Source organism: Camelina sativa, chromosome 1 (assembly GCF_000633955.1).
Source record: "Camelina sativa cultivar DH55 chromosome 1, Cs, whole genome shotgun sequence".
Classification (NCBI taxonomy): domain Eukaryota; kingdom Viridiplantae; phylum Streptophyta; class Magnoliopsida; order Brassicales; family Brassicaceae; genus Camelina; species Camelina sativa.
Genome location: NC_025685.1, coordinates 403,452 through 413,017, shown reverse-complemented (window position 1 = coordinate 413,017; position 9,566 = coordinate 403,452). Strand labels below are relative to the sequence as shown.

At 36.8% G+C, this 9,566-nt stretch overlaps 2 protein-coding genes, 1 long non-coding RNA gene and 1 pseudogene across 7 annotated transcripts in view; 1 reads left to right on the top strand and 3 right to left on the bottom strand.

Annotated features, from left to right (window-relative positions):
• Positions 1 to 1,617, bottom strand: part of LOC104755081 (probable galacturonosyltransferase 9) — a gene marked incomplete in the record, with an annotated part of 3,817 nt that extends 2,200 nt beyond the window's left edge. The window contains 2 exon segments of the mRNA XM_010477764.2: positions 1 to 1,117; positions 1,250 to 1,617. Of these exon segments, the coding sequence (XP_010476066.1) occupies positions 1 to 1,117; positions 1,250 to 1,420 (1,288 nt within the window).
• LOC104753653 (E3 ubiquitin-protein ligase Praja-2-like) lies at positions 2,013 to 4,403 on the bottom strand. Of its 3 annotated transcripts, none has more exons than XR_762126.2 (2): positions 2,542 to 4,403; positions 2,013 to 2,272 (listed from the first exon to the last, which is right to left on the bottom strand). XR_762126.2 is itself a non-coding variant. In XM_010476107.2 (1 exon), exon 1 carries the CDS (start codon positions 3,867 to 3,869, stop codon positions 2,610 to 2,612), a length of 1,260 nt encoding a protein of 419 aa, XP_010474409.1. In that variant the 5' UTR covers positions 3,870 to 4,403; the 3' UTR covers positions 2,418 to 2,609. The 3 variants fall into 3 exon arrangements, 1 of the variants encoding a protein (XP_010474409.1); XR_762159.2 differs by having other exon boundaries at positions 2,013 to 2,269; XM_010476107.2 differs by lacking the exon at positions 2,013 to 2,272 and having other exon boundaries at positions 2,418 to 4,403.
• Positions 5,479 to 7,423, bottom strand: LOC104752815. 3 transcript variants are annotated; one of them, XR_002037531.1, is made up of 3 exons: positions 7,221 to 7,423; positions 6,904 to 7,099; positions 5,479 to 5,945 (listed from the first exon to the last, which is right to left on the bottom strand). It is a non-coding gene; the product is annotated as an uncharacterized LOC104752815 (long non-coding RNA). The 3 variants fall into 3 exon arrangements; XR_762083.2 differs by having other exon boundaries at positions 6,904 to 7,096; XR_762062.2 differs by lacking the exon at positions 7,221 to 7,423 and having other exon boundaries at positions 6,904 to 7,212.
• Positions 8,335 to 9,523, top strand: LOC109132901 (annotated as a pseudogene).

Genomic DNA, 9,566 nt, shown 5'->3' with positions numbered 1-9,566 from the left:
GATGAGTGAAGTTTAAGTATTGACCATACCGATGGAAAGAGCCAAAGCATGTCTCAACAGCTCCATTCACCTTGCCATCCAAGTTGATTTTCCATAAACCAGTCACGTCTTTCTGCACCACAACATCATCGTCCAAGAACAAAACCTTATTCAGCTTCGAATACATCTCTGGTAAGTAAAACCTGAGATGGTTCAACATCGAGAGATATTTCGGGTTCTTGAACTTGAGGTTATGGGAATCTTTAGTTGCGTTCTCAGCTTGGTTCTCGAAGTAAAACTTCTGCAACTTGGCAGACTCGAGCTGCCTCAAGACCGGTGCATATGAAGAGTTCAAGAACTTGAAATCCTCCACGGATTTGATCTCAATATGAGCACCACGGTCCAAAGGACGCATCTTAAACCAGACCTTCATGGCTGCAAGATTCATTCGGTCAGTGACCACATGGAAGACATGCTTCCATGGCTCCTCGGCATTCATCACAACAGATCTCACCACAACAGAGACAGCAATCACATTGTCAGAGAAAATCGCATAGTGGTAAAGAGTTGGATCCTCTGCGGCTGGGTCAGGTGGAGCATCCTTGTACTTCTCAGGATTTGAGATCCTCTCTCCTACAAGCCTCATGGCCAAGCAATGAAGACTTTTAGGGACAGACTTGGCTGAAATCAAGCTTGCGACAGCACCATTTTTCTTTGCTTTAGTCAACTGTTCTTGAACAGCAAAGATTGTGTCTTTCAACTTCTGGATCTTAAGCTGTGTATCATAACTCTCTTTAGACTCAACGATCATCATCCTAGCTGTCTTCACCTTATCTTTCACTTCTTTCTCAAGCACCCTAAACGTATCCTCCTCAAGAGCATTGCTGTTGTCAGAGACAGAAGATTTCAAACCAGGCTTCGACTGCAAATCAGAGAAGTTGATAGCCAAATCTTCGAAGAGCTTAAGCTGCTTGGAAGCATCAAGCTTAAGCTTCCTAGCGTAAGCAGCATAAGCATTGACAAGTGTGAGATGATCAGTGGCTTGCTTGTGTATCAGATCCAACCTCGTTTTTAATGGATCCGATTGTAAAGCCAAAAACGTCCTCTGCATATATGCGTTTCCCATACTCGGCAATGTCTAAAACAACAAATACGAAGAAGAAGCTCAGATATGATTCAAAAGAACCGATTCATAATTGCAAAATCGATCAAAAAAGCATATAAAACAAGATGAATCAAAGGAGCTAATAAAGAGATTGGAGATGCGTACATGATCCTGAGGAGGTTGATGACGAGAAGAGTTGAGAACGACGGAGAAAGTGGCGAGGAAGAGGAAAGAGAACAAAGCGGAGATAAAGATCCGGTAAGAGAAGAAACTACGAAGTACGGTAGATTGGCCGGATCCGACACCGCCTCGGCCTCCACGGAAGGCCACCGCCATTTTATAAAACCGATACACTTCACCTTTTACAGGTCAGTTGTTTTTCAGATCGGGAAATTTTCGATTCGTCGGTGAGGTTCTTCTTTTGCTTTGTCCCAGAGAGACAGATGACTGAGTTAACACAACCTCTGGAGTGTGACGGATAGATCTCAAACATTTAATTTTAGTGAAGAAAATAACACGTTAATACATTTAATCATATAATCTTTACCAAATAAACAATAAATTTAGTGCAGTGGTAACTAACTTGTATAATTAATTACAAAATTATGTAATGGAGAGAGGATGGTGACGACTACTGACGCGACGAGTGAGGAGACCACAGCTTTCCACGTCGGTGCGATGCGATCAATTGACAAACCAAAATCTTCTTTTAATTTCACATTCACACCTTTTATTTTCATTTATTTTATGTCTCACACCCGTTATTCTCTCTTTTTCTTATTAGATGGGCTTTAGTATAACAGGCTGATATTTGGGCCATGACATATGAGGCCTTATTCAAATATACGACAAACGGCACGTAGTTCTCATAAACATCACGATGTTCAGTGTTTTTCTCAATAAAGAGCAAGTCTCACCGACGACAAGAGTCTCCGACTTGTTTAAAACAAAAAGATGAACCTGTTTCAACATTTTGTCGGGTTGACAAGAGACTATATACAGTACAGTCATATACAGATTACAGCCGATTTGTTATCTAAAATTATATAGGGGAAAAACAAAAAAAAAAAACTAACAATCAAATCAAACATATAGCACAGCATTAACATACCAGTGCGACAGGGCGTACATAAGACTTTTATTACTTTTACAAACTCCATCGAATCTGTGAGAAACGCTGGAGTCCTGCTGCAAGAAATACAAACATAAGTTTCACTGAGAGAACAATTAAGCATCGCAGAGGTGTATAAATTAATCGAAGCCATTACAAAAGGGTAACTTTTATAGTACTGATTTATCCAGATCAATGACTACAACTATGAAGAGGATTAACTTCAGAAAACACTTGCAACATATGTGTTCCAAGTTTAACATGATTTATTTCACAAAATACGAATATTTACATTTACAACATGAACAACAGATACTTCACTATCACATTCACGGTAAGTGCTTACCATAAAAGAAAGTGGTTTAAGGATCTTGCCTGGCTAATTAACATGAACAACAAATACTTCAAATTCAATTAACTATGTCTACCGGGTAAGTTCCTTGCCAAACCGGCATCGCTCCTTTGTGAGCTCTTATGCCTTTCATACTCAAGATCATCAGTAGGCAGCTCATACCGACAAACCGGGCAAGTATTCCTTATCCCCAACCAAGGCATAATACAGTCTCCATGATAGAAATGACTACAAGGAAGCCTCCTCACTTTCTCCTCCACTACAATTTCATCTTTACACACCGCACAAACATTGTTCCCTTTGTTTAATTCTTCCACTGTAAGTTCCACAACTGGAAGATCCTCAATTACACTTTTGGCTGCTGGAGGATTTCCCCAGATTCCAGCCTCGTTATCAAACATTTGCCCAAGAATAGCATCAGCATCATAATGCCCACTATGGTTTTCATCATATTCATCCAAACTAGCTAGATACAGGTAATAACTCGGATCGATATCATCAGGGTTTATCAAGATTCCTTCAGCTTGTTCGATATAATTAACAACATTGTTAACAGTTAACAAAACCTGCCAGTCAAGTTCCTGCTCTTCATCATCATCATCCCTTGATACTGAAGACAATTCATCTTCCCCTTCTTCTTCTTCTTCTTCTTCTTCTTCTTCAGGTCTACCAAACGCCCTAACCGTCCAGTTAATGGCGTTCTGCACTTCCTCCCATTCTTCATCAGCCAAGACGGTTTCCTCTCCGAAGACATCATCCCACACAGGAGGGAGACCCGTACCAACCTCGACCCGACCCGAATCATTTGCTCTATTCCCACTATCCTCTGAGGTGTAACCAAACACGTCATCGTCATAATCGGAATCCGAATCGATACCGGTCACTCGAAGCCCTTGCTCACCCGGTTGCTGATCCGACACGGATCCTGAACCGGATCCAAATAAACATCTAGTTCCCAAAACTATCTCATCTTCGTCTTCCTTAGGATCATAAAATCCCCAAATATTGAAATCACCGGAGGTCAGCCCTTCCGATTCCAAGTACTCAGACGCCTCAACCTCGGAAGACTCTCGATCGAAGAAATCGATGGGACATATGTACGGATCGGGTTCTGAATCCGAGTAAGAACCTGATCCAGAATCTGAAATTAGTCCTGAGAAAGGGAAATAAGGATTGCAATCGATGTCGCTGTCGTCGAACGGAGAGTAACAAACGAGCAAGCTCGTAGCCTCCGGTATGAAAATCGAATCGTCTACGGCTACACTGTCGCCTTCCGCATCTTCTTCAAGGTTGATTGCGGGACCGGGCTTCGTCGACGCCATTGTTGTGTTTCAGAGAAAAAAAGTACAAAACAGAAAAAAATGCAAGAGGGAAAATCGTATGCATTCTTACAGACGACAAAGGATATAATATGATGACGTGTATTATGTCACATAAACTACATAAGATAAAGTTTTGACGTAATAAAAAGGTTTACGCCGTTGCCGGAGATCGAACCCGGTGACAGGCAGGAATACTTACCACTATACTACAACAACTTTGTTGACTATGTTTTTTTGGCGTAAGTATAGAAAAGAGAACTAATTAAATTTAAAATATGATAACCATTGAGATTGTCCAGAAAATTAAGGCAAAATAAGTTTTACAAAAAAAATCTTCGTTTTCTTCAATATCCTAATATTAGTAGGATGAGCTTGATGTTTGTTTCGTATGAGGATTTTGTGATATAAAAACAATAATTGTAATAGATATATTTAATAACTTTTTTTGTTTTCAAAATAAATAGTTAGAAGTAATTCATGACTTGCCCCTAAATTCATGATAATATTTAAATTAATATTTTGGATTTTGGTGCAGTAAAAACAAAAGGAATATATAATGTTTAACAAAATAAATGTATAACTTTAAATCTTATGTATATTATATTTTACAAAAGAATTAATCATCTAATTTACAAAATAAAAACTTTTAAGTAATTTGTAACTAGCTATATATGTGTACTATGTGTACACTTTGTTTAGATGAATTTAGGTAATACAAAGCCCACATAGTTTACTTAAATCTAATATATTTAGTCCATTACGCATATACGTACTTGTATTAACCAAAAAAATATATATTCATGTATTTTATATTGATCATTTAAAAAAACATATCTCAAAATTAATTACTTGCACAAATTAACATGTATTTATTTTTTTATACATTAATAGCATTTACTAATTATTTTAATTCTTTTTTAAACTGAACAAGATTAGTTGGGTCAAGCAACAAGATCAAGCAAAAGCGGAAGGCAACCACATTCACACAAAAACAATCCAAAAAAACACGTTAAATTTGAAGTCCATGTAACAAAAAAACACAAACCCACATTTAATTCCAGAGACGAGATACAGTCTAACATGGAGTACAAATTCTCGAAATGAATAAAAAACTTGAAAACGAGAAAGCTTACCGTCGCTGATTTGAAAAGAAAATATATAATATTTAACAAAAGAAATGTATAACATTAAATCTTATAGAAAAGGATTAATCATCTAATTTACAAAATAACAAGTTTTAAGTAATGTGTAAATAGTCCGTAGAGCATAATTATCCCACATCTTCAATTGAGGGTCTCTATATTTTAATAATAGTAAAAATAATACAAATCTTTTCTCATCCTTGTTTTTAATTTTTGTCTTCCTATTAGTCATCCTAGGGTGTCTAATTTTTTTTATTAAAAATGTGTTTAAAGTATATTTGATGATAAATAGATTATTGCCATAATCATCTATGCAATCTTGAAATAGATTATCAAAGTGTTCATCAAAAAATTCATCAACCTCATCATCTAAATCTGCAGATGACATGTTCTTAGAAAAATCTAATTGATGAAAAAAAATAATGTAGCTGTTTGATGATAAAAAAAGATTGTAGCTGTTTTAGAAAGGATTTGGAAGAGAGATTGTTTGCAACGTTATTGGGAGCAGAATAGTTTTGAAACTTGAGAGTTTTTACATTCAAGAGTAGCCGAGTCTCATTTGCTATATATACAAGTTTATTGAACAACAAGTAGATAGGAGTAGCCGATTCACAAGTGGGTAGAAGAAAACAAATTAGCAAAACTGAAAAGGTTCACGGACGAAGAACTTTTGTGTTCACGGACGAAGAACTTTTGTTGTGTTGTGCCGACCTAACCGGGTGTTGCTGAAGCCGCATAAAGACTACATATCACATACTTCACAGATGAGGGACTTTTGTTGTGGTGTGCCAAAGTTCAGAGACAACATTCTGGAAATCAAGTCGGTTTGATTTGGATGGCTGATAGATACGGGATGTAGTACTGCACTCAGCTCATCGTAACAGTCCTAAAGATCACAAAGTCTGAAATACTCAACCTCATCCTTTCCATGTTCCTGCCAAGAATTGTCAAAAAGATCAAAATGCAAAATCACTATATGATTTAAATTGTTCAGATCAAATTCAAGCAGTTCAGATTAAGAGCAAGACTTCAAACAAGACTTAACACAATAGCATAACCAAACAAGACACAACACAGTAACAAACCAAACAAGACACAACACAATAGCATTAACACAATAGCAGAACCAAACAAGACACAACACTGTAACAAACCAAACAAGACACAACACAATAGCAGAACCAAACAAGACACAACACAATAGCATTAACACAATAACAAACCAAACAAGACACAACACAATAACATTAACACAATAACAACACTATGAAAATGGCTCATGACACGTAAAATAAACAAACAAACTCTTAACTCCAAAATTGATTTATAACATGACACAACACAATAACAAACATGAAACATAGGATTTGAGCTTATAAAATTGATTTATAACAAGACACAACACAATAACAAAGAGAGAGAGATAAGAACTTCTTAAAACAGAGAGACTCATGTTAAGCTCAAATAAATCAAACAAGACACAACACAATATCAATGTCAACAACAAAGCAAGACTTAAAACATAACAATAAATAAATCAATACCTTTTTATTCTACAAACAAGACTTATAACAAGACATCAATATCAACAATCAATCGGATATCAAACAGCTTACTACCATTCTACAATACTAAAAATCAAACAAGAAATCAATGTCAACTTCCATACTATCATACTAAACCCGCAACTTCGTTTCATGTTAAGCTCGACTTGAAGAAGAAAGTAGTTTCTATTACATAAGTTATCATGGTTCTGCATCTACTTAGAAAGCTATTACAATCTAGTCTCAACAATTATTTGACCATATTAAAAACAAATTAATCAAGATATCAACTATCAAGCAAAGTTAGTTCCCTCTCATAAGAGGAGCAGTTGGATATAGAAATCAAACCTGAGGAATGAGTTGACGATTTGGTTGGAGATTGTAGAGAAGAGGGGCTAGCCTTTTGCCTGGAGAAACGGGGAGACCCAGGTGAGCTTTGTGGGGAAGGCTATGCACTTCCGCAAGCAACATTGAGATTGGTACAATTCTTCGATACACTGACCGGGGTGCTGGATTTAGCATAACCAAACAAAGACTTGACCTGCTAAAAACATCACACACAGATGAGTCATCTCCTATACAACAAGTTCTGCTTTCAATTAAAAAAAAAAGATCAAAACTTTCGGATTCAAGTCGTAGAATATAAAAAGAGAAAAGTAGAACACTTGGATCGAATCAAAGAAGAAGACGAGGAGGCGAGATCTCTTTCTCCAGTGTATTCATCAACCGATCTCCATAACGTCTCAGGAAGAAGAAGACGACGAGGCAAGATCTATTGTTTCTGGAAACCGATCAGAACTTCGATCGTTTTTATTTCGTGTTTCTTTGTTTTGATTTCGTGTTTCTCTGTTTTGATTTTGTAAACAGAATGAGAAGAAAAGAAAGAAAAGATAAAAAAACAAAACAAAACAACACTTAACCAATAAACTAATGACACGTAGAGGGTCCGTGAGGATATAAATTGATCTGGGCAGAGATCTGTGTCTCATAAAATATAAGATTAAAACTTTTTATTATTATTATATTATTAAACAAGTAAAAGACATCCCACAGGATGTGGGATAATCATGCTCTTAGATGCAGTAATTTACTCATTATTCAACTAATGTTTTATAAAATATATCAAAAGATATCAAGTTAACAAACCATAGCTTTTTATAAATAAAATTTAACAATATTCTTTAAAGAAATTATATCGTGATTCGTGATTCGTGATTCGTGACTCGTGATGTAGCATTGGTAGTCGGTAAAATAAGAATACAATACATTGTTATTTTTCTCCTCATCAAGTAAATAAAATTGTTATTTTATCCATTGATCATTCAAATCATGACTAGCCCTTAAATTCAGAAATTACTCACTATTCAGTTAATGATTTATAAGAACATATCAATTCGTTTTAGATAATTAAAAAAAAAATTAAGTGTTAGAATTTTAGAAACGTTAAAAAACAAACCGAGTTTAGGTATCTAGTACGTAAGATTTCTTTTGGTTTGACAATGATTTCATGTGGTATAAATTTGACACTAAAACTAGTTTTTTGTGCTAAATTAAAAGAAAAAAAACGATTTTACCAAAAGATTTAAAATAACAAAAATAAACGTAAAATTTTACCAAAATATTTAAAATAATGATTTAGAAAAAGATATCAATTATTTTTTGATTTTTTTGTCCGAAGAGATTGGCTTTATTGAAATCCGATGATATCATCAAAAACTATAAAGGCAAAACTTCCTCTGTGAATTTTTCTTTTGTGTTGAACAAATTTTTTTGGGAACAATGAGGAAAAGCAAGAAGAAGCAAGTTAAGTGGTCGGAGCTTTGTCCGGATCTGCTGCGATGTGTCTTGGGACGTCTGAGTTTCACAGATCTTAATCGAGCTAAATCTGTTTGTTCCTCTTGGCACTCTGCTTCGAGAGGCTGCGTCCCTAAACGAAACCAGATTCCATGGCTGATCCTCTTCCCTTGCGACGACGACAACAACAACAACAACAACGGGAGTTGCGTGTTGTACATTCCAGACGATAGAGACAGAGTTTACAAAACGAGAGATCTCGGTGTTGACTTTGTGCGGAGTTGCTGTCTGGCCACTTATGGCAGCTGGCTCTTGATGATGGACCCTACGTGGAACCTCAACACTCTGAATCCCTTGAGTGGTGAGAGGATTGATCTACCAGTTTCAGAGTCTGTTGTGCCTTTTCATGCTAGACCAAGCTTGAAAACAAGCAGCCTAGCTTGTCTCTGGGTAGATGAGAAAACCAAAGATTACCTAGTTGTGTGGTCGATGAGTGAGACGTTTATGGTCTATACAAGGAAAGGGAATAACACGTGGCGACGGATGATCATTAACATAGGATGGGCCGAACCGGATGAACACATGGTCTACAATCACAAGGCTCAAAAGCTCTACGTCTACCGTAACGGTGATGCTGTCAGTATCTGGTCTTTCCGTGAAGATCATCCACAAAGAGTTTATGAAGCCAAGTATTCTAACCCAATTGGCTTTCATTATGGTGAGTTCCTCCCTGTTAGGACGCGAGAGAACCGGTTACAGTGGATAGAAGATGAGGATGCATATATACGAGAGACTGATGACGACGCCGGCTGGGTAAACATTGCAACCACGGTATCGGGACAAGTTCTCAAGGTATCTAGTGTAATGCAGCGATCCAAAAGATGGCTCTTTAGCATTTAAGACGCGAGGTCGTACCGACAAGTGGGGTAGAACGAATTCCTTGGGCGATGAGGCACTGATCTTTGACATGGGTATCACTGTTGTGGCCAAAGACATCCCAGGGGTCAAGAGAAACTCAATCTACTATAGTGGGGTGGGTTGTGGCAGAAAGAATCCAGAACATATATTTGTCTTCAATCTCACAACCCACAAGGTTGAACCTTTGCCTCCATGTGTTTTCTCGTCCATTCTTTTCTCTGATGCTCGATGGTTCTTCCCGGGTTTAAGTGATTGATCGAGTCTTTAGCATTAGTTAATGCTTCGTTTGTTTTTGCTTC